General features: G+C 40.7%; 1 protein-coding gene across 5 annotated transcripts in view; it reads left to right on the top strand.

Annotated features, from left to right (window-relative positions):
* Positions 1 to 8,813: 8,813 nt before the first annotated feature.
* LOC121458759 (membrane-associated guanylate kinase, WW and PDZ domain-containing protein 2-like) overlaps positions 8,814 to 25,543 on the top strand; it is a 1,271,545-nt gene continuing 1,254,815 nt past the window's right edge. For 2 of the 5 annotated variants that reach the window (XM_041668118.1, XM_041668117.1), the window contains exon 1: positions 8,815 to 9,386. In XM_041668118.1, the coding sequence (XP_041524052.1) occupies positions 9,086 to 9,386 (301 nt within the window). In that variant the 5' untranslated portion in view covers positions 8,815 to 9,085. Of the gene's footprint in view, positions 9,387 to 25,543 lie in introns of all 5 variants that reach the window. The other 3 variants (XM_041668120.1, XM_041668119.1, XM_041668121.1) reach the window with 2 other exon arrangements.

Here is a 25,543-nt window from a genome sequence, read left to right as displayed (position 1 = left end):
CGCAAAACTCAAGTTCTGAAATTTCTGACTTTCCTTGTATCCCAAGGGCCTTGTTTTAATTTCTGATTATCTTAAAGAATTCACATCATCTTACCTCACCTGAGATACTAACCTTATAGATGTAGAAAGAAAGAGCTATTATAGGCATGTTGTTACCTTGAACTATGAAAGGATGAGGGATGGGGACAGTATCCTCTATGAATCTGCAGTAGGCAAAGTAGTGTCCCCTGTGAAATAATTCCACATCTAATCACAAGAGCCTCAATGTGGGGACCACAATATGGCAAACTGAAGTGGAGTTGAATACTGAACTTAAATTGCTAAATGATCTATTTCTAAAATCAGTAAGAGCTTGGATATTTCTGGAGGGTCTTTTGTAATCATAGTGAGTTCTGGAACCAGTGAGATTGTAGGCAAGAAGGATACTGCCAGCAGTCATGTTTTAGATACAGAACAAGGAGATCTTGAACCACAGAACACAGGCAATGTAAGACAGCAGCAAACTAAAGAGATGGGAATGCCCCTCCACAGCTTTCAGAAAGAGCAGAGCCTAGCATTTGAACTGTAGCCGAGGATGGTCTGAGTCAGAATGTGTGTGCTGCAGTAAACAACCTTATGGGTGTTACTTTCTAGCAGGAGTGACAGGAAACAACAGAAATGCTCAGCTTAACCTAGGTATCAAGAGAGCTTTTATCTGAGTATCGACTGAGCTGCTACTGCTCATTATTAAAGTAGGCAACATGCCTGTACATATTTGACATGGAATAAAGAAGAGATATAGATATTTAACATAAAGATAGAATTTTAATGTCTGTTGGTCAATCAGTTGTTGAGTGTTCTGTCCACTTCTAGTTATAAAGGTGAACTAACTTACTAGGCTAAGGGCTTTAAAGTCACAAAGACATGAATCAAATCACAACCCTATCCTTATTGATAACTTAAGTTACTTAGAATATGAGATGCCCTATTTCCTCAACTATTAAAATAGAGAATTCTTTTTTATTGTTTATAAACAATTTTATTTTACATACTAATCCCAATTCCTTCTCCCTCCCCTCCTCCTGCTCTCCCCACCTCCCCTACAACCTCCCCTCAGAGAGGGTGAGGCCTCCCATGGGGAGTCAACAGGTCTATCATATCACTTGAGGCAGGACCAAGGCCCTCCTCCCTGTATCTAGGCTGAGCAAGGTATCCCTTCATAGGAAGTGTGCTCCAAAAAGCCAGTTCATGCACGGGGGATAAATACTGATTCCACTGCTGGTGGTCTCACAAACTCTCCAAGCCACACAACTTTCATTCATATTCAGAGGGTCTAGTGTGCTCTTATGTAGCTTCCCCAGCTGTCAGTACCCCTAGCTCAGGTCAGCTGTTTCTGTAGGTTTCCCCATGATGGTCTCAGCCCCTTTGCTCATAATATCACTCTATGGCTGGACTCTAGGAGTTTGGCTCAGTGCTTAACTGTGGATCTCTTCATCTGTTTCCATGTGTTACTGAATGAAAATTCTATGATGACAATTAAGGTAGTCATCAATCTGATTACAGGGAAGGGTGTTTTAGGTACCCTCTCCACTATTACTTATATTCCTTGATGGGGTCATCCTTGTGAATTCCTGGAAATTTCCCCAGTGCCTAGTTTTCTTTAACCCCATAATGGCTCCCACTTTCAAGGTATCTCTTTTCTTGCTCTTCTTCTCTGTCCTTCACCCAAATCAATCTTACCAATTCTCATGTAGAGAATTCTTAATCTAGGATTCATAGAACCATACCTTGAGAAGAAGATTGTATGTAAAGATTATTGAGAGAATCAGTCTAAAAAAAAAAAGACTGTTATAGAGTAAGTAAGGTAGGAAAGGAGGTGATTTCAGGTCAAATTGTAGCTTCAGTAAGATCTTGCAAGGGAGCCTCAGATGGATATTCTGTCTGTGATTTCCTTGCTAGTAGAGAAGGCGGGCCAGGTTCTCCCACTCTCTTGGATAACATTTGGCAAACATATCCCGGGAGAGATGTTAACTTCCAGGAGGTACCTCCTGGGTTTTTAAATCTGAAGCAGAAAACATCCAGCAGTTTTATGTATTCTTCCAAAAAGGGACACAATACATGAAGAAAAGTATTCTGAAGACAGGACCTTTGGCAGCTATATTACAAAATCCTGAGGTGTGTGTGTGTGTGTGTGTGTGTGTGTGTGTGTGTGTGTGTGTACATTGATGTAGGACTCCATGTCTGGAAACCAAGGTCAATCTAAGGTGTTGCCCTCAACTGTTGTCTTCCTTTTTGTTTTGGACAGGACAACTTCATTGGACCTGAAGTTCATGAATTAGACTGAACTGGCAGGAAATTCCCATCTCCACACTGGAGGCACAAACACTAGGGTTATAGGCACACAACTTTTATACATGTACTGGGGATATGAGCTCAGGAGTTCCTGCTTTTACAACAGGTGCATTACCAACTGAATTCTTTCTCCAGCCTCTAGTATCTTTATTTCATATCATGTTTAGTGTGATGCTCCACAAAGAAAGCAAAGAAGAAATAAGGAAACGTGCAGGGATTCCAGAAGTGAAAGCAATCAAACTGGTGAAAAGTTTACAGTTGTGAGATCACAAAACGGTGGTGTCCCCTGTAGTATTGTTAACAGAGCCAACTTGAGACTGATAATGATCTGCTTTCACCTTTACAAAAATTATTCTGCTTAAAAAGCCAACCAATCAAGCCAGGCGGTGGTGGCACACTCCCTTAATCCCAGCACTCAGGAGGCAGAGGCAGGTGGATCTCTGTGAGTTTGAAGCCAGCCTGGTCTACAAGAGCTAGTTCCAGGCCAGCCTCCAAAAGCTACAGAGAAACCCTGTCTTGAAAAACCAAAAAAAAAAGAAAAAAAAAAGGCTAACCAATCAACAAAAATTTGTTAATTGAAGAAAATGTCATCTACGTCTCTACTGCAACAAAACTGAACACCCCAAGAATAGCTGTAATTCTTTCCTATAGAAAACCTTTCAATCACTGTCTTTGCTACGTTCATTCCCTATATTTGACAATACCTTCATTACCACAGCTCCTTAAAGCTTTAAAGTATATTCACATTTTATATGATTCTTAGGATAACCTTGTCATATGCATTCCACCACCTTTTTACAAGTGACAGAATCACCTAATGTCACTGATTAGCTAAATGACTTAGTGAAGGTTGCACAGAAAAACCCTATTTAAATTTACGAAGACCAAGATTGAGATTGCCGCACAGTTCACTTTAATTCTGTATGAGTTGGAGTCTGGTCGGAAGACCAGAAAACATACTGTAATTGGAAGAGAGAAAATTCCCTAAAGACCTATTGATAGCATCTATCTCAGGAAGTGGGCCTTAAGTCAAATCAGACATCTGGTCCCTGCCACCTAAAGTCGCCCCAACAATAAAATCTATATTATATTCTATTATCCCCTCCCAGGGAGATCTATCTGTCCTCCCTAGCCACTTCCTCTATACCTAACCTCTCTGGGTCTATAGATTATAGTTTGATTATCATTTATTCAAAGGTTAATATCGACATGTAAGTGAATACATGCCATATTTATCCTTTTGGACTTGGATAGAAGAGGAGAGCAATAAGAATGCTTTATATACATATGTGTGTGTGGAATTTGCAATTTAATAAATAAAATTAATAAAAATAACTAAAGAGTTCTATAAATCTAAAACCAAGTAGAAAAGATGTTAAATTTGCTACAGAAATATGACATGTTTATCTAGATACAAAGAAGATTCTGATAAAATCTTAAATCTATTCTTAACAAAACTTCCTCGTTAAGTAGGTGAAAAGTCATTATTCAAATTTTAACAACTTTTCTTATGCTCTCATGAGTACAAAACATAAATAAATTCCTTTTGCCAGTTTTCTGTATAACCCACAGTAGCTAAAAGAGGGCATGTGTCTGTCGAACTCACAGACCAGGTCGACTTGTTTAACAGCCCAGCTATGAGCAGTCTATGCACCACTGCTTCAGAAATCTGTCTTAGCCACCAAGTGGTACAACTGTGGTTTGCCGTTGCAGTTATCTTTGAGATTACAACTACAGCATTTTTCCCTTCCTTTCTCTAAACCCTCCTTTATATCACACGATTTCCTTCAAATCCATGTCTTCCTTCACTAATTGTTAGTACATGCATATAAGCATATGCATACACAAATATATTCTTAACACATTCAGTCCAAGGAGAGAGAAATATTGAGGGCGCTGAGAATACGTCTTGGTGGCACAGTCCTTACCTAGCATGTATGCATGCATGGGCAGCCCATAGGTGGCACTGAACTAGTCCATGGTGAGTTTTATGGTCTAAATTGATGAGGATGACTAAGCAGGTCTCTTTCTCAAGAGGGCACCAGATCTTATTACAGATGTTTGTGAGCCACCATGTGGTTGCTGGGAATTGAATTCAGGACCTTTGGAAGAGCAGGCACTGCTCTTAACAGCTGAGTCATCTCTCCAGCGGGTATAAGGTGTTAAATTGGAAACTTAGCATTGTTATATATATAAATGTGTGTATATATATATATATGTGTGTGTGTGTGTGTGTATGCTGACATAGATAATACATATATCAGTACATCGATGAATCTACAATATATGTTGTATTATATATATAATACAATTACATATATATATATATATATATATATATATATATATATATATATATGTTTTTTCAATACCAGGTTTCTTTGTCCTGAAACTTGTTCTTGTAGACCAGGCTATCCTCACACTTACAGAGATCTGCCTGCCTCTGCCTCCCAAGTGCTGGGATTCAAGGTGTCCAGTACCACTGTATAGCTAAAAAAGACTGCTAAAGAGCACAGAAATAATCACTATAAGAAAGAACCACTATCTACAGAGCTATATGAGAGCATTCAAACCCGAGGAGAAAATAACTTAGAAAATCCATCCCTTTGCCCTCACCTCCCACCCTGAGAGGCATAAAGTCATAGAGTTAGATCTTATTGATGCTATATAGCCATGGCTCATGTAATGGTCAAAATATTTGTTGAGATGTCACATAGTTTGTGAGAACATACCAGTTGCACTTCAGGAAATCTTACAAAAAAACTTATTACCAGGCCTGGGAGACTTGGTAAAGCTTACTGGATTCTTCACATCCCTTGCTAGAAAGTCAACCTCAGATCATATCCTAGAGCAAGCATAAAGTATCTGCACCACTGTTAGACCTTCCACTAACAAAGCCTAGCCTTGTGCCTATTGATAACTGCCATAGTTAGCTTCCTATTGCTGTGACAGATCACTCTCGCCAAAAGCAACTTGGAGAGAAGGGGGTTTAATTCAATTTACAGTGCACCCTTGAGGAAAATTAGGGCAGGAACTCAAGACACGGACCTGGAGGCAGAGAGCAAAACATAGGCCAAAAAGGATCACTGCTTGCTATCTATGGCTGGCTCAATGTATCTTCTTATTCTGCTCAGAACCACCTACCCTGACTTTGTGACTCCCAGTGGACTGGACCCTCTCACCCTGCCACATCAATCATTAATCAAAAAATAGCCTACAGACTTGCCTAGAGGCAATGGCAGGGGAGTTTACTCCACTGCAGTTCCTCCCCAAGAAAGCTCTACCTTGTGTCAAGTTGACCAAACAGACAAACAAACAAACAAAACAACTAACTAGAATAACAAGAGAAAAATGTTTTAAGATTCTGATCCTAATATCAGGATACAAGGCTTTAGCACAAATAATAATAACCCAAAGATGGATATTGGGGTTCAACCTGAAGGTCCCAAAACAAAGCAGCCAGTCACTGGCTCTTTCACCTACCTCAAACCAAACCGAAATGGCGAGCCTGCCGCCACGAATTCTCATAATGAGACTAAGTCTGAGACCTGTTTCCTCCTGTCTTATACGTTTTTCTAGCTGAGACTAAAGGTGTGCACCACTACTGCCCAGCTTCTATGGCTAAGGAGTATGGCTACTGGGGTTAAAGGTGTGTGCCTCCACTTCCTTGTCTGTATTCTTGACCAGTGTGGCTGTTTTACTCTCTGATCTTCAGGCAAGCTTTATTTATTAAAATACAAATGAAATATCACTACACAAGGCAAAATGGGGTGGAGTGGGAGCTGAAGAGCCCTGGACTGGCATAGAGCTCCATGATGCTGCTGGCTTAAGGGTAAGCAGCTGCTCTGTTGTTTTTCTTTTCTCCCACAAAAGGAGCCGACCTAAATGTAGGGTCACACTCTACTGGGATGACACATGGCAGGTTACACGGGTGGGGGGGGTAGGGGGTAGGGGATGAGTTCAATGCAGTGACTGAGAGGAGGCGTGAGGACAAGGCAGGGGGTGTGAACGGATGAAATTATTGTCACTTTGGTTAGATGCAAACTGTGTAAACCATTTAAACATGACTTCGTGAACTCTGTCCCTCCGTGCCTCCTTTCCCTCACCTGTAAAGAAGTATATAAGATAAACAGAAGAACAAGCAACAAACAATTAGAACCTCAGCTATTAGCGTGCACACTGATGGTAACTTGTAGCTGGTGTTATGTAAATCCAGATTCTGCTCACTATCAGTTTCCACTTAGACTGGCTTGTATAACCTGCAGCCTAACTCTAGGAGAAACTGGGCTGTCAGTAGAAATCTCAGGACTCCTAAGCACTCCCCAAGGCCAAGACAAGACCCCCACCCCACCCCCCAGTCAGAGCCCATTTCCTGGATTTCCATTTCCTCAAGTGGAAAAGAGACAATGTGAAGCAATTTCATCCTTTTTAAAGATCTTCAGTTCTGACCCAATCTGCTGCCTTCTCCCCCAGATAGATAGATAGATAGATAGATAGATAGATAGATAGATAGATAAAGAGTGAAGGAAAGAGGAAGGAAGGAGGCAAGCAAAGTGTACCATGCAAGCACTCTCTGTGCCTTACCTGATTTTCTGCTCGCTGCATCATGCCCCAATTAGTATTGTTAACCATAATTAAAAAGAAGCAAACTGAGAAAGGTCCTGGAAAGCAGCAGAGGCTGGATTCAAACCCCCTAGGTTGTGTTTGGGTGTTGGAAGCCTTTTGAGCTGAAGCGCTTCCCGCCCACACTCCATCCCAGACATCTTAACTGCTCTGACTTCCATGCTCTGATTTACAAAGATGAGTGGGTGAGTGGGTTTTTTTTTTCTTTTTCTTTTGTTCCTTTATTTTTTTTTTGTCTGAAACATTTTATTTCAAAGTTAAGCAATTTAAGTTACAGGAGCTTAAAAAGATCACTCTACGTTTCACAGGGGACATCAACAGCCCTCAGCCTCTGTGCCCTGCTCAGCTTTCTTCCCTGCTGACAGGAAAGAAAAGCAGATAGAGGCAGTCCAGGGAGCTGAGTTTGTACCCCACATCAGTCCTCTTGTCTTTTCTGTCGTGTGGTGCTGCTTGTGCGATGATTTTAAGGCTTAGACCCCAGGTACACGATTGAGTCCTGTCCAGGTTAAACTATCCATCATTTAAAAAAGTGAATATTTTATTTTTTCATATTTTATTTAAAAATTTACTTTTCATTTTACATATCAACCCCAGTTTCCCCTCCCTCTCCTTCTCCCTCCCCCCACCCCCCCACCAGCTCGTTCCCATCCCCCCCCATCCCTCCTCACCGTGGGAAAGGCCTCCTTGAGGAGTCAACAAGGTCTGGTGTACCAACTTGAGTAGAACCAAGCCCACCCCCATCCCCCAGCCAAGGCTGAATAAGGTATTTCACCTTAGGGAATGGGCTCCAAAGAGCCTGCGACAGAACCTGCCACTGCCTATACTGTCCATTTCTACATCAAGGCTCTCACTCTAATTATCGACCCCTCCCCCTCATCGACCCTCTCCACTTTTCAACTAGGGCAGGTGCGGTCTACACTGACTCCACTCACACCGCTTAAGTTTCTGTCCCAGGGGACTCGTGGCCTTGGTCTGCAGATGCTGTTTCTCATTCTTGCCGCTCCCAGGACGACCAGACTCCTTGCTCTAACTTTCCCTTGGCGGAGGGGGACTTCTGAGAACTTTGCGAGAAATTTAAGACTGTTCAAGAGAAGGGAGCCAGCAGTGAAGTCTAGCTCTGACTGCCAGGTGGTCTGCAGTCCCACGCTAGGACTTTGAACTCCAGCTTTCTGAGGGTGGCGGGATGGAGCCCCAGCAGGCTGGCGCCGCCGCAGATGGGCCACCAGGCACCGGGGCTCGCCATCGGGTCCCTGGATTCCTGCCGCATCCGTTGCCGAGTGTGAGCAAGTCGCGGTGTCCTGCCGGCGAGGGAAGCTGAAAGCAGGTCCAGCCTGGTCTCCCGGCTCTCCTCACCGGCCTGCCCACGCCGGGCCCCGGCTCTCCTCCTTCCCGGCTCCCGCCTCCTCCTGCAGGCTGCGGGGCGGCCCGGGGCCTGCCTCTCTCCCTCTCTCTCCGCCTTCACTACCGGGTCAAGCCGCGGAGGGAGGGAGACGGCGGCGACGAAGCCCTCGCTGGCGCTCCACCCGGTGCGCGCGCCTCCTGCCTGGGCTCGCATCCCTCCTCCCCGCCCGCTCGCATCCTGCCAGTACAGTACAACTAGTACACGCGCGCGCACACACACACACACACACACACACACGCTCCCCGCCGCTGCCACTGCAGCTGCCATGGATATCGGCTAACAACACCGAGGCCGGCGGGCGAGCGCGCGCGCGCTCCCACTCGCAGCACGCAGGAGTGGCCCCCGGCATCCCTACCCTGCTCCCCACCCCCACGCCACCCGCTCACCAGCTCGGCCACAGGCTCGCGCTGGCTCGGCCGCTCGCCGCCACCTCCGCTAACGCCGCCAACGCCACCACAGCTTCCTCCGCTGCGGGGCCACAGCCTTGAGTGTCATTCAAGGGACAGCACAACCTCACCCAGGCTCTCCTACCTCTGTCCCTCTCATCCACCCTCCCCCTTCCTCCGCCACACTCCATCCAAAGAAGAGGGAAAGCGCGGAGCCGAGGGGGAGAAAGGCAAAGTCTGCCACCCTCATCCCTTGGACCCCTGGCTCCTCCATCCCGATTTTGACTCCCGAACCCTCTTCCCCTCAGGACCCTCAGGAACTGAGGCTACTCACCCTACTGCCATGTCCAAAAGCTTGAAAAAGAAAAGCCACTGGACTAGCAAAGTCCACGAGAGTGTCATTGGCAGGAACCCGGAGGGCCAGCTGGGCTTTGAACTGAAGGGGGGCGCCGAAAACGGACAGTTCCCCTACCTGGGGGAGGTGAAGCCAGGCAAGGTGGCCTATGAAAGCGGCAGCAAGTTGGTGTCCGAGGAGCTGCTTCTGGAGGTGAACGAGACCCCCGTGGCGGGGCTCACCATCAGGGACGTTCTAGCCGTAATCAAACACTGCAAGGACCCACTCCGGCTCAAGTGCGTCAAGCAAGGTGAGCGCAGCTTGCTTGGTGCTTTGCCAGGCGGTGGGACCCCTGCTTGGGGAGGGCAAAGAGAGGGTGGGCGCGCGAGTTGCAAGGGTGTATGTTGCGCCACCGCGGGGTGGGGTCCGGAGAGCACAGTAACTGTGAAAGGAGCATTAGTGGGACCGGGGCAGGGGGCTGGTCGGCCGGTTAAGCCAGGTGGCGGTGTGGCAGGTAACTTAGTTTGTGTAGTTGGTTCCTCCCCTTTGGAAGGTGTTTGGCCTTGTCTGACCTCAGAGCTCTAGGACCAAATAGAAGGTGCGCCAGTGGCATCGCCCACAGTGAATATAGAGCTTTCAAGGAAGGAAGGAGGCAAGGGGGAATGGAGAAAGGAGGATGGAGCAATTTGAGGTGCAAAGGTGTCATTAGAGTGTTTGGGAGAAGCTCTGAGCAAGGGGGCAAGTGGAGATGCTTGGTGTGTTTCCAGAGCTGGTCTGGAGACTTCCTGGTCACCAGGGATTTCTGAGCCACTGACTGGCGAGGAAGGAAAGGCACAAATTGGTTTGGATGCTTTGACCAGTGTTCGGTAACTTTTTTCCCTGCCTCACTCCTCAGTCCTTCTCCCCCGCCCAAGGTCTTGTCATGTGGGCACAGAAAGTCACGTGCAGACTGACTAACCCTAGAGATCGCCCCTGGCCAGCAGGAGGGAGGAGGAGCAGAGCCTAAGAAACTGGGAGCTGGGAGAGCTTTCCAGTGTTGGAGAGGAGGCAGACTACAGCGTTAGAAAGGTTCCCCAAAGTATTCTTCATTGACTGGGATTTCCTCATTGACTGGAATTCCTCTGTGGTTGGGCTCTCTGCTAGCTAGCTCCAGATCTGGGGGCGTGTTTGTGGCGTGAGGGTGGATGGAGATGTGAGCTGGTTGTAGCTCAGGCTCCCTGTTTTCTAGCTTGGCTTTGATGAGCCTCTTCCGGGGCTGTGATGTGGATTTAAAGAGATTGGAATCTTGCTGAGCTGTCCACTGTCTTTGCTGGAAAGAAAATTGTGGTCCCGAGGGAGGAAAGATGGAGACAAAAAAAGTTTCATTTGATGACTCTCAACAAATTGTAGTGTGCCTTTGTTTTCCACATGCGTCGATGCAGTTTCCAGGGTGGCAGGGTCAACAGATGTGTCTTATCCATATCAACATTATCGGTATAATGATTCTCGTCTGTTGTTACTTTGTCCTGCCCCAGTGGTGAAATTCTGAGCATTACTTTATTCTGAATTGCCACTCAATGCTGTGATCCATTTATGAAGAAACACTATTAAGCAATTGCTTTTTGAGCATAAATTTAATCGACAAAGCTTGTTTCAAAGTAAACAAGAGAGAAAGAAGGTTCATAAACTTTTCTAAAGCTAAGTTGCCACGGAAGAAAGCGTCTTCACTGGAATTTCTTGGGTATTCATCACGGATCATTTTAGATTGTCTAATGTAAACACGAAGTATTGTGTGCCATGAAAGAAGATAGAGTATCCTGTTATTTTCCAAAATGAGGTAATTTAACTCAAAATCAGAGAGTTATGCTAACGCATTTTATGTTAGGGTAGTGCATAACAGCAGTCAATATAAATGAGAAGTCCAAGTTTAGGATCCGAGAAATCGCCTATTATTAACCAAGGACCAATGGTTTTGTGGTAACAATATTGGTGTTTATAGTGTAAAGTAACTGCAAAAGTTAACGCTTTTTAAACATTTGTTTTTTATCTGTGCATGGTTTATGAATGGGTGGGTAGATCTGCTAACTCTGGTGTATAGAAGGCAGAGAAAACCCTTGAAAATCAGTTCTCCCCTGCTTCTCTGTGGGTTACAGGATGGAAACAGACTTTGGTGGTGAGTGGTCCCACAACCACCCACCCAAGTCTGCTAAAGAGTGACTATTCTCCAGGGGTTCCCATGATCACTTTATTCGGATGCCTGTAACTTGAGGTAGAATTTGGCCAAGTTTAGTACAAACAAAAATAAGTGTCTTTCCCCAAAGGAAAAGCTCTAGGATTAGAAATTTAGTAATTGAAATCCAGGGAGACACTGGAAAAGGGAGGGCCTAAAAGTGCAAATTGAGAACCCGAGATAAGAAATGGAATTCTGAATATTCTGTGATGCATGATAAAACCTTGGTCAATCTGAGAAGTCTTCACCTTTGACCGTGGGAAGCGTGATCTCTAACAGAGCAAAGCTGTGAGCAGTGTTGCTGGTTGAGATTTCTCTTAGTTTGCATCTCCCCACGGGAAAAGGTTTCTGTGTGACCATGATTTTAGCTAAAGCTGACCCTGATCATTCAGTTCCTGTGTTGTTTTGTTCAAAAGATACAGATTTTCAGATTCAGGGAACATATTTTTATGGAGTGAGATATTTAAATGAAAATCTTTTCACTGTATAAGCTAATTCTTGGCCTGTCAACTAACTGTCAGGTGTCCAGTGATAGATATTTGTAATGATTCATCGACTGAATTACTATGGACAGAAATAAATAATTTCTTAATTAATTAATTAATGGTTTTTGGGAAATCTATAATACTCTTGTGTATTTCTCTAAGTGTAGTAATTCATATATTCTTATGAACTTGTTATTTATTATTGGTGCTTAGATTTTTTGATTATAAATGTGACTAAATGAAAATTGCAGAACACTAAGTATAGAGTCTGTGTTTCCTGGGTGAGTTTGTACGTGTTTGAAAATTGAGTAAAAGCTCTTGGCTCAGTAGTATCATTTCTGGAAACAAAAAGAAGAAAACATGGCATAACCGGAGAACTTAAACATGGCTTGTTTGGAGTTGTTTTTTTTAATTATTAATAAGGTATATTTTTAAGGGTTTAATTGTATATTGGACATTATACAGACACTACAAACATGGTCATAGCAAAACTAAGAAAGGTTTTTGTTGGAAATGAAGATATGTATATTAAAAGCACTACTAAAATATACCTCAGATAAATTGTGATAATTAACCAACTTTTACTTACTTTTGGCTAATTTAACATTATAGTCATCATAGTTTTAAATTATCCTAATTTCTAAGGAAAGCGAGAAGCTAGTATTTTAAGGTATCCTAAAGAAGACAGGTGTTCATCGTTTCTCTGAACTGCTTAAATGCCTTTGAACTCATTACAAAACCTTTTCAACAAAATTCAACAAATTCTCTTTTTATGTCAACACCTTTTAACCTATACCATAAACTCTATATAAAGATATCATTTATATTTATTGGTGATATTCTGTTGCATCCTTTTTGTTCATAATAAATGTTCCTTACCAAGAGGTTTAGTGAGTGAGCAATGCTGCCTGAGTTCTCATTATCCCATAGGGCCCTGTGAGGAGAACATCCTGGATGATTCTGGATAGAAATTGAAGTAGTAAATTTTCCTTTCTTTGTCTTTTCATTTTAGCTCTGCTGCTCAAGTTCACAGCAGCCAGTTATGCGGGCTGTCACGCTCGTGTCCTCCATTCCTTAGCCTATGGTTCCCGACGCCTCTCAGACCACACAGGGGCCTGCAGAGCCTGGATACATTTTCCCATTTAATACCCCACAGTGGAAAATAAAAGGAAAATACTTTTCTAATTCTTTCCATGTGGGAAGATGGACTGTGAAAAGCCTTTGAGTTTCATTTTTAGACAAGATCTACATCACTCCCTCTCCCCTTGCTTCTTTCAAAGACACCTTCAAAGACACATAGATTCACATTTATTAGGGATCACCCTTTCTTCTTGACTGACATCAGTCTAATATCATGTGTCAAGCTTCCATGCTGCCTTTAGTTTTAGATAGTGACATTCAAAGTATGGCAATTTTTGGTCTCCAAAAATTGATTTGATTCCATAGAATGTGAGTTATATGGAGTTTTAACCATTAAAATTAAAGAAACCATTTTAATATACTGATCAGCTTAATATTTATCTAGTGGTGGGGTTCAAACCCAGGGCCTTCCCTGTGCTTAGCACATTATCTGTTACTGAGCTGTACCCACGTCTTTATTGTGCCTGCTTTAGAAGAACGTAGGATAATAAAGACTTCGGCTTAAACTGAGAGATGAGAGATGCCAATGTAGTTCTCACTGTCGGGAGACAGATTTTTACTATTTAAATGGCATGACCTTGAACGCTAAGCCTGAGCATTCACTTCCCTCCCGTGTTTGCTTTGAATGAGAATAGCCTTGGGGTGAAATGCCAGCTGAAGAATATAACCACCACCATTTCTACTCTTAACATTTATACTGTGTAATTTTTTTTTTTTTGGCACATTCATTATTCTTAGTTTCCTTTTTAGTCGCTGGAAACTCAGCACATTTACTTTCATAATGAGAGAAAAAGTTTGCACAAATGACATCCCGTATTGCTTGCAGTTTAAACTGTGACTTTCAAACGCATGGCAGATCCGGGTGGCATCGTTTCTCTTAGGAAATGGGGACAGGAGTGGTAAAACGTGTGCTCTTCCTTGTAGATCATCTGGCTTTGAATCCCGAGAATGCTTCTGATGACAGTTCTCTGCACAAGTTTTCTAAGTGGATGAAGTAGCAGTTTCTTAAGGACATGAAATAACCACTGGGGATGTAATCTGCTGGAATTACTCTCTATCGTGTGTAAGATCTTGGATTCCCGCCCCAGCATTGCCAATAATCATTAGCTAAGTTACACATATAAATCATGCTGTGGTTTGCAGGTAGTAAGCATTATGCAAATTTAGCAAATTTTATTCTAAGCATATTGATCATTTTGAGCTACTTTCATTACTTTTAGCCTTCAAGATATTTTTACAATGATTTTAAAATTGCATGCATGTGTGTCATGTGCGCGTGTCAAGTGAGTTCAAATGTCAGTGTAGGCCACAGATGTTGGAGGCCCTTGGAGCTGGAGTTCCAGGCAGCTGTGGCCTGCCTGACATGGCTGATGGGAATCAAACATGGGTCCTCTTCAAGAGCACTGTGTGCTCCAAATTGCTTAGCTGTCATTCTAGGCCTAAAAAATCAAGATATTTTTACTCTTAACTGTGGCAAGATATGGAGATGAAAATGAGAAATAACTAATATCTAATTGATAATAAGTGCAAAATTTAGTTGTAGACGGAGTGGGATATTCAGAAAAAAATTCTTTTTATAAAACGTATTTCTTTGATGAATGTTGTCATTAAGTCAGTGGAACATGTTTTTGCCTTTTAAAAGTAACTTTCACTCATGTCTTTATAAAGATTTGTTCTTTTATACTTATTTTAGACTTTAGAACAGTGCTTCTCACCCATCCTGATTCTGTAACCTTTTAATATACTTCCTCATATTGTGCTAATCCTCAACCATAAAATGATTTTTGTTGTCACTTCATAACTGTAATTTTCTATTGTTGTGAATCATAATGTAAATATCTCTTGTTTCTGATGATCTTAGGTGACCTCTATAAAAGGGGCATTCAACCCCTAACGGAGGTGTGACCCACTGGTCAGAAATCACTGATTTAGATAGAGCTTATTTCTAGCTACTAAATTATCCCTTTCTTTGCAAATCTTTCCTTGTTTAAAAGCTGGTGAATAAATTGAAGTGTTTACTATAATTTTGACAAGCAAAGAAATAATATTGGGATTCATTTAGTTTAAAAATATATTTATGCTTCTTAAACACCACGGTAGCCAGATAGATCATATTGTTAGTGGAACTTTTATGGCATAGTTTCTCTGCAAGAAGAGCTATAATAAAACAGAATTAATAAGTGGTCATGTTGACAGAGGTTCCTGTCCTGCCTAGTCCCACAACCATTCAGTCCCAAAGAAACACACAGGGGCCTAAATTAATTATAAACTGGTTGACCTATTAGCTCAAGCTTCTTATTAATTAACCCTTACATCTTACATTACCCCATAATTCTTGTTTGTGTTAGCCACATGGCTTGGTACCTTTTATCAGTGAGGCATTCTCATCTTGTGTCCTATGCATCTGGGTGACAACTGTAGACTGAACATTTCCTCTTCTGAGAATTCGCCTATTCTTGTTGCCCTGCCTATACTTCCTGCCTGTCTACTGGCCAATCAGCATTTTATTAAACCAATACAATGAATATAAGTGACAGGACCATTGTACCATGGGACTTCCCCACCCCCACCCCCTTTATAAAAAAAAAAAAAGAGAACTCTGAATCTAATCTCCTTTGTTTAGCCTTTTTTTTTTTTCTGGCCATTATCCATAAAAAACATGTAGCCAACACTCTAAACAAAGACAAGTATTTATAATCCATTTTTTTGGGAATGTGGGCATAGTTTTCTAGGCTACTTCCTGTTGATTGGGGGTGCTGATAATCTTCTGGGGACCTAAAGAAGATTTAGGATTATGGTCAAGTCCTGACTGAAATATTCAGTGAGGCTTGGTCATCTCAGCAAGAAGTCTTAAGGCTGTTCTGGATGTAGAACTCAAAGGAAATTCCAATAAAGGTCCTCTGAAATGTTGGAACATCTCAGCCATCCACTAGGGTCTTTGTGTGTGTTTTTTGGGACTGAACGGCTGTGGGACCAGGCAAAACAGAAACCAATATCAACATTGTCACACTCAACAATCTATGACAAAGGAAATTATCTCAAATACAGAACAAAATATGAATTGCATTTATAATAATGTCAGCATCTTAATATAGGCAAATGTTACTAAAGATGGTGGTCATGGCCACAGTATCTCAATGGATAACACTCTGGTGACCTTCCACAACTTGAGTTAATCCCACCAGTAGTTCCAGTGTCAAATACTGATTTTTAAAATCTCCCTTAGCCATAGCTTGACTGCTTCATGACAAGAAGTAGGTAACAGGGTCTTACAGCTTTCTTAGGATTGTCATTCATGTTTTAGCCTCAACCTTTTCTCTTTTGTCCCCAGGAAGTGCCAACATATCTCCTTTGATAAGAATGAACTATGTTACACAGAAAATTTAGAGATAAGTCCAAAACAGCTAGGCCAGTTAGCTGAAGATTCACGTAGGGATGTGCATCTGTTGCACATGAGTGTGCAATATTCACGTTGTAGAAAATTAGCCAAAGTTGTTTACGTATGGGAAATTGTTGACATTTGATTAACTCTTGTTACAAAGTTGTGGGAATAATTCTTTAATGATTTTAAAACTTTAAGTTTAGTATGTAGTTTTGACCATTTTGCATAGTCTGGAATAAACAATTAAGGTTTTCTTCTCTGGCTACTCATTATGCAACACCAATGGCATTCAATACAGATCCTTTTCCAAGGCCCATGGGGGGAAAATTTTAAAATGTTACTGGATTCATTTAAGGTATTTAAATAATTAAATGCCTTTGTCTACCTTTGAAAATATGTTCTCCATTTTTTTGTGCTACATGTGCTTCATAGATCCTTTGTGTTATTTAAAGCAATATGATGAAATATCAGGAAAAAAAGGTATTTAAAGAAATACATTTAATTGAATACTTTTCCACATGGCAGTTTATTACCAGGTATTTTGAAAAACATGTTTTCCAAATTGTCCACTAAACTATCAAGGACAGCACAAATCTTTATGCTCCATACAATCTCTAAAACAATTACAGAGACTTGAGGGAAATATTTGCAAAAAGTGTTTTTATGTTAATACTTACCGCTAATTTTAATATGAGCTGTATTGCTTATCCTAATTATTTACATTAGCTTGCATAAGGAGTTACTTATTTATCCGGTATACACTCATCCATACAATAGTGACTAGTGCTAGAAACCCACAGATCAGCCTAGGAACCCACTAAGCTGACTAAAATCTGATTAGCTGGAATTCAAATGTGAAAGAAACATTAGATTTGAAATGTCTAGTGTTGCATCTCGATTCTGATATTGGGTTTGCTTTTCCTTGCAGTCCACACTGTAAATAAAGTATCATTATACCAGACAAAATTTCTTTAAAGAAAAAAAAAAGGCAACTGCTTAGGCTTAAAGCCTTACTGAACCCTTACAAACAGCTTTGTTCCTTTCTAAAAGCATACTGAGTACAGATTATTCTAATCCTGTCTTTGTAGCAAATGTGCTACCAAGGGAATACTGTGCTAACTAAACAGAAGAAACAGATCTTCTTTTGGGAGGAGCAAGACAGTTGTCCAAGTTGGTCTTATGCATCTGAAGTGAAAGCACCAAAGTCCACTTTGTGATCAGTGGTTCTGAAACATCCTTCACCCCCCTGGCTGGATCCTCTGTCCCTGTTGCTTGGAAGCGTCTATGCTTTCTTTCTCTTCTCTTCAGTGCAGATGCTACCCGGTAAACTGAAATGTCTTCTGCTTCATGGAATACACATGTGTATGGGAATGACTCGGTCACCATTGCTTAAAGATTTGTAAAATAAAGGATTTATGTGTGTGACATATAGTATTTGTGACTCATTTTTTTCTTTTTTCTTTTTTTGTTTTTATTTTAGAAAGGTTATTGAAAAGATTCTTTTCTCATACAATAGAACGACATTTTCCTCTCCTTTTAGATCCATGCCCAGTTCTCTTCTCCCCCATATCCATTCTCCTCCATTTCCTCTTCAAAAAAAGCAGGCCTCCAAGAAACAACAGCAGAACAGGACAAAATAGGATTCAATACAACAAGGCAAAAGCCCTCATGTTGTGGCTTGACAAGGTCACCTGGTAGTTGGAGGAGAGTCCCACGAGCAGAAAATTTCAAGTGTGAGCAAACTTGTAACTCTGAGAGTGGCAGACCATAAACACAAAAGGAATCAAATACTTAAATTTCTGTAATTGATGTTAGGAATTTTTAGGAATATAACAAATCAGATGTACTAGTTTAGATTTTCCCTTATATCAAAAAGTAGATAGTGAGCTATGTAGAAAGCACCAATTTGCATCTTCACATCCATTTTAATGAATGAATAAACAGCTGAGTTTATGCTTAGTAACAAACTGGAAAATAGATTTGCCCAGTATATAATTTTAATTGGTTTAAATATTTCAGATTAATATAGAAGATTTATATCCAGTAATACATGTAGCATACTAAATTTTAATTGTTATTTAAAATAAATAAAATTATGCTAAACTTCTTTACTTTAACTCAAAGCAAAATATTAGCTTTTAAAATTTTTTAGAAAAGAAAAACTTTAATTATCAGGGATGCTAAAATTGTTTTCCCATGAAATAAAGACAATGCTACTTTATCTTATGTTAGTATTTTAAATGTGAAACCATTACCTTGTGTCAAATTAATTCACTGTTTATGAACTTATTATCATGTACCTACTAGAGATTCACTATTAAAATGTACACAATTAATGACATCCTTGACATTCTAAACAATTTCTCCTGTCACTATAGAACAAGAAAGCATCGTTTTGCATTGTCTCACAAATGTCCTTTTCTGTTCCCACACCTTTACATTGAAGCGTAAACACTGTATTTAATGAACTGGTATCGCATTGTTATCTCAACACACGTGTGTGTATGCGTGTGTGCAATACTCACATCTGGTTAGATACATCTGCATATTCAAACATGCTGTTTTCCTGTAGTGTGAACTTTATACGTTCTTGTGGCCTTTTGAAAGGTGCAGTGTGTTATAATCTCTTCTCCCCCTTCCACACAGCAGCACCCCACATGAGTCTCTCCTATAGAGCCCCTCTACAGCAGCTATGAACCAGTCTTGACATTTACTTGAAGTATCTTCATCCCCTTGTGTCCACAGCCTCATGGTACCTTTGGTTCTTGTACAGATTAACTCTCTTAGCACTGACCACAGCTGCAGTTCGCTTGAATTGAATATATTTTCAATTTTAGCTTAGCCACAAAATTATTAAAGAAAGAGTTGGTTATTTATGGAATACATCTTCTTCTCCTTCCTTCCATGCTCTTACTGGTAGAATGTAGGTTTTATTTGCAAGTGCACATGCTGATATACTGCTTGGTGTTTCTATATCAGGTTGCCATTAGTTCAAGAAAATGAATCTCAACGAGTCTAAACCAGACAAGGTACTTCCATTGTTCTATCAGTTATATTTGCTTAGGAAATGGCTGGTAACCCAAGTCTAAGGAAGGAAAGTAAGATGAATTCTTTTACGGGACTTTCTGAGGAATTTCTTAGTTCTTAACATAAGATAATACAAAAAAAATACTATCCCCTTCTCTGATTGAAAGTTCTCACCCATGGAAACTGCGCCAGAAGCAGGCGTCACTATCCTGTGATCATGAAGAGCTCTGGGCAGAAAAGGGGATGATGACAGAAGAGAACAAAGAGACCACTCTGGCTCTCAGATGGACTTCAGGAAAAGGGACCTATAATTCAACCTCTCTCCGAGCCAGTTCTGATATTACAAAGCACAAGATATTTATGACATCTAATTTGAGTTTTCTGCTACTCATAGCCAAAATCATGATAGTCTATATTAATATAAAATAGTTTTAATTCCAATCTTAATTTTTAATGGTGAGTACTGTTGATGATCTTTCAATACCAGAACTTTGGAGAATACATCAAAATGCATTTTGTCTCTATATCAGTTCAGCCTAATTCTTGGTATTTCCCCATTACCTCACTCAATTCTGTTTCTGGTTTAAACCTGAGAAATTCCATCATCTTGAAATAAAAACTAGGAATACAAATCTATTTTAACCTTATCTGAAATGGAGCATATTGAAGAAAGCAAATCAGCTACAAAAATATACCAACAATCCATGCCAAATCCAACTTGAGATATTTTTTACTTATATACTGTTTACAAGTGTATAGGCCATTGATCTGGGAACGTATGTAATTATCAGTTGACTCATCAAAATGTTCCAACTCCATCTATTTAGAATTAGAATTCATTTACTGAATATTCACAAGCTGGTTTTGTTTGCCTACCTTTTGGAAGGCACCAAGCTAGAGACTATAGATAGATTAATAAAAACATAATTAAGACACCTGTACGTTTGAGGTCTTCATTCAGTGGCACATGTTGTGTGACTTGAGTTCAAAGCTATCAAGAAAAGGAGTTGTTCTTCTTGTAGGTGTGTCTTTCACGATGTTATTAGAACAACAGATAAAAAAAATAGCATGTATTTGAGAATAAAATGGACCAGGGCTCCTGGGTACCCAGCATCATGGACACAGTTTGAGTAGTGCCAATCTTTGGACATAGTATATCCTAAGGCTTCAGTTACGGTTGGTGGTTCCACAAAGGTTCATGAGACTATCTCACCTTAAAGCAATTCATATCCATATTGCAGTGTAATAGGTAAGAGCTCACAGTTCTAAAGCAAGAATGTTTGGATCCCAGGTAGAGCAATGCCCTGGGCTGGAAATGAATATAAAAGAATATGATACACATTTCTACACCTCAGCTCCTCATTTTGCAAAATTCATAGTTACATATATTTGTAGGAATGCTAAAAGCATGGCAGGTTACAATGTGTATAATATTCTTAGAATATAGTATGAGCTTGATAAGTGATTGTTATTATATACCATTTGTATTATACGTAAGTGTTCACTTTAGTTAATATTTACTATAAATAATAATATTCAATCCAGTACATTTTCTAAAAGGCTTATGTGAACCAAAGAGCACTTGTTATCCTTTCAGTCTCAAGCAATGTCCATTAAGCAAGGACTACTGAGTAAGTAGTATCTTGAAAAAGATAACAAATGCTGTTGATAAAAACATACAGAACTGTTGAGAGTCAAGAATTCATGTGTAGTGAAAAGAATTTCCAATTAGTAAACTCTAGAGTTTAATGTAGAAACCCATGAGAATGGAGATTGCAGAATAAGAAGTACACCATGCCACTGTAGCAAGATGCATACTTATACGTTAGCTATTGCTATTCAGAAAAATGTTTATAATTTATTTATCCTATATGTTATATGGTGTTTAAGGCACTTTGAATATGTTCTTCAATCATGCAAATAATTCTATAAGGTAGACATTGTAATTCCAAGTAAGTTCAAAAAGAGCAGTACTCTAAAATCTAAGGGGGCTTACATATTGTGTTGGAAATGCTTTATGGACAGACTTCGTGGGGTCAGTTTGTTCGGTAATTTTTCAGCAACATTTTGAGGGACACATTTAGGAAGTGAAGAGACCTAGTTGAGGGTGATTTGAGATAAAGGTACAACTTAAGAGGTCCATGGGAGTCTAGAGGAAAGTGTTATTGACCTTCAACCATTGTAATGATGGTAGGAAACACAGAGAAAATGCAGCGTTTTCCTGTATTTTCTGGTTTCCAGTTGCTGGTACTATTTGTTAAGACACAGACTGGAATCAAACAGTTGCCCGAACTAGAAGGCAGGGATGACATTTGGTGAATATTTAATTAGAGGTTCCTGGAAACCATCTAACTCAGCCCTAAAGTCAGAAAGTGTTCAGAACTCACTGTGTAGAAACATAGGAAATATATCATTACTCAATAAAATCATTAAAGAAAAACAATGAAGAGACGCTGTGATATCTGAGTTTGAGGACAAGCCCTGAACTTCCACTGGGTAAACCAATTCTGTAATTTGAACAGTGTTACTGTTTTGTGCTCGCTGCTGACAGATGCTGCCAAGACATTCAGAAACACAAACTGGAAGGTTTCCACTGCTTCTGGCAAACACAGAGGTCACCTTCATTCTGTGCCATGTCAGTGGAATAGATGTTGCAAATACCCAGATGTACCAAAAAATAATTGCGAGAGCCAAGAAAACTTCAAATACTCCTCCAGGAAACATGTTGGGTAGTTAAAATCAAATAGACAGAGCCATAAGGGATAGATGAAGGTATGTGTTAGAGCCCTAAGGGATGGTACCTTATTGAGGTGTGTGTGTGTTAGCACCGTAAGGGACAGGTGCTTTGTTGAGGTGTTTGTGTTAGAGCCTTGAGGGTGCTTTGTTGAGGTGTTTGTGAACTCTAGGTGATGGATAATTTGAGGTGTGTGGGGGCATAAAGAATGGGTGCTTTGTTAGGGTATGTTTGAGCCCTAAAGGATGGGTGCTTTGTTTGGGTGTGTGAGAGCCCCAAGGAATGGGTGCTTTGTTGGGGTGTATGTGAGTGCTAGACTATGGGTGTTTTGTTGGGGTGTGTTTGTGGTCTATGGTGCAAGACATTTGAGCTTTAATTTTTTTATTTGTCCCAGAAATGCATGTTGTCCCATCTACATAATATTTACTAGCAAATTAAAATCATTTGGCTGATTTATTTAATATAATAATTACTTTTTACTCTTTGGTTTCTGTATCATGATAAAGCTGGGACTGTCATTACAGCAACCTTAAGGATCAGCTTTTACTTTTCAAGAATACAGAGTTAAGCTAAAGTATTCCATTTAGTGTGATGATACAGAAATAAATATACTGCTTTTAGAGTACCTAAGAGAAAATAAAAGATCACAGGGGCATAATATAAAGTATAAATCTTAGAAACGGTGGATTTAATTGAGTGTCTTTTTAAATTCACTAACATTATTTCCTTGGGGTTACCTTTTTCTAGCCTTTATTTCTTCGTACCCCTTTGAGTTGTGTTTGTAAACTTTTTATTATGTAACAAAATTAATTAGAGAAACAGGTTATTTTGTTTTTTTTTTTTTTTTTTTTTTTTTTGGTTTTTCGAGACAGGGTTTCTCTGTGGTTTTGGAGCCTCTCCTGGAACTAGCTCTTGTAGACCAGGCTGGTCTCGAACTCACAGAGATCCGCCTGCCTCTGCCTCCCGAGTGCTGGGATTAAAGGCGTGCGCCACCACCGCCCGGCTGAAACAGGTTATTTTGGATCAGAGTTTCAGACATATCAGCCTGTTATTGACTGGGTCTAATGCCTTGGCTCTGAGATGTGGCTAAAACCTTGTAGTTGGATAAAGCCGTTCACCACATTACAGCAGGGAAGCACAGGGCAGGTGAGTGTTCGCCTTTGTACATCAGACCCTTCCAAGGTATGCTTCTAGTGACTTTCCCCAACGAGGCTACACTCTCTGCTAGCCAATTCAATGAGGCAGTTACCAGTGGATACAGAAGTTAGGACCCACACGATCTAAGTATCTGAATAGCTGCAGTAGACATATTGGCTGAGAACCTAGCACCATATATGGCCATTTCTGCAGAATGCTTGAGAACCGAACCAAAAGAAAAGTGGCTATTAGAAACAACAACAACAACAAAAAAATGCAATGTAGGTTGAAGTGCTTTGTAAAACTTTTAGTGCATTACAAGTGAGAAGGTGCTATTGGGAGATGGAAGATGGAGGCCCGAGGATTGCTCATAATAGAAGAGACTTGAGATTGTCTCTTACTCTTTAGTAAGAGTTCAGGAAAGGCAGAATGGAAAGCAGCAAGAACATGTGACCAAAGGAATAGTAAGGAGCTGCTTGTTCGTCCCAGCTTCCCAGAATAGAAATAATCCCACAGAAACTGTTAATTAAATCACTGCTTGGCCAATTACTTAAGTGTACTGCTAGCTAGCTCTTACATCTAGAATTAACCCATCTCCATTATTTTATATTTTACCATGAGGCTTGTGGCCTACCAGCAAGGTTCCAACATCTATCTCTGTCAGGGCTACAGGGCTTCTCTCTGACTTCGCCCTTCATTCTCCCAGCATTCACTTTAGTTTTCCCCACCTAGCTCTTTCTGTCCTGCTCTGCTACAGGCTCAAAGTAGTCCTTTATTAACTAATGGTTTTCACAGCATACAGAAGGGAATCCCACATCACAAAGGAAGGTGTTGTAGTTCCTTTACTGTTGCTGTGAATGGTCACAATGATCAAGACAGCTTGCGAATAAAGGGTGTAGTTGGAGTTTGCTTACAGTTTCAGAGGGGGAGACCATGCCCATCAAGGTGGGAGTAATGAAATCTGGCAGAGGCATGGCACTGGAGATTTAGCTAAGAGCTTACAAGAACTACACACATGAGGAATAGAGACTTAAAGAACTATTAGAATACTGTGAGCTTTTGAAACCTCAAAGCTCACTCCTAGTGATACACTACCTCCAACAAGACCATATCTCCTCATCCTTCCACACAATACCACCAATTGTGGGCCATACGGTCAAATACATGAGGGCTATTCTTATTTAATACAACAGGACATGATGGAAATGGCTCTCTATTCAAAAGATGGATACCAGTGAGGGGAGGCAGACAATGCTTGAGTACTTATAGAGACAACTGAAAAGTATCCAAAGAACTGGAGATGGATTGTTGGGAATATTATTTTTCGGTGTGTTACTCTTTTTTTTTTTTTTTTTTGGTTTTTCGAGACAGGGTTTCTCTGTGGCTTTGGAGCCTGTCCTGGAACTAGCTCTGTAGACCAGGCTGGTCTCGAACTCACAGAGTCGGTGTGTGACTCTTGTTTATGCTGCATGTGTTTAACTCTGTGAAGCTGTGTTACTGCATCTGTCTAAAACACCTGATGGTTCTAATAACGAGATGAAGAGCCAATAGTGAGGCAGGAGGAAGAAAGGTAGGGCTAGCAGGCAGAAAGTATAAATAGATGGAGAACCAAGAATAAACTGAAACAAGAGCCAGAAAACAAGGAGAGGAGGACACCATGGGCCAGCCACCCAGCTACATAGCAAGCCACAGTAGAGTAAAGAAAGGTACAAAGAGATAGAGATAAAAGCCCAGAGGCAAAAGGTAATTGGAATAATTTAAGAGAAGCTGGCAAGAATCAAGTCAAGCTAAGGTCAGGCTTCAGTAAGTAATAATAAGCCTCTGTATGTGTGATTTTCTTGGGAGCTGGATGGTATTCCTCCAAAGAGCCAAAGGAGGAATATATTCCACAATAATATGCCATGAAGGACTTCAACAAAAACCCATAACCTTAGATATTTACTCTGTAAATAGGTAATCACTGTTGTTTGAGCAATATATATATAATATATGAAAGTCATATTTATTTTCATTTTTCCAGGAATGAGGGCACTGACAGAGGGTGGGAAAGAATTTTAATGGCACATGTATTGACAAGGGGGCAGGTGGAGAAAGGCTGAGTGGCTGTAGTCAGTTCTAGAAAGGAAGTGAGCTATGAGATGTATTTCGGAGATAGAGTGAATTAGAATTTACATTATGCTAAGTGACAGATAGTAGACCAAGCATAGCATCTCCTATAATCTTAGTACTGAGAAGATGTGAGACAGGAGAATCTTAGGTGCTCACCAGTCAGCTAATCTAACCAATAAAAAAGCTCCAGGCTCAATAAACAACTGTCTCAAAAGTCAAACAAAACAAAACAAGAAATTACTGC

This window comes from Microtus oregoni, unplaced genomic scaffold (assembly GCF_018167655.1).
Source record: "Microtus oregoni isolate MIOR12 unplaced genomic scaffold, Mior012 000018F_ref0000195, whole genome shotgun sequence".
Classification (NCBI taxonomy): domain Eukaryota; kingdom Metazoa; phylum Chordata; class Mammalia; order Rodentia; family Cricetidae; genus Microtus; species Microtus oregoni.
The sequence above is the reverse complement of the archived record's forward strand: the minus strand, read 5'-3'. Positions and strand labels throughout refer to the sequence as shown.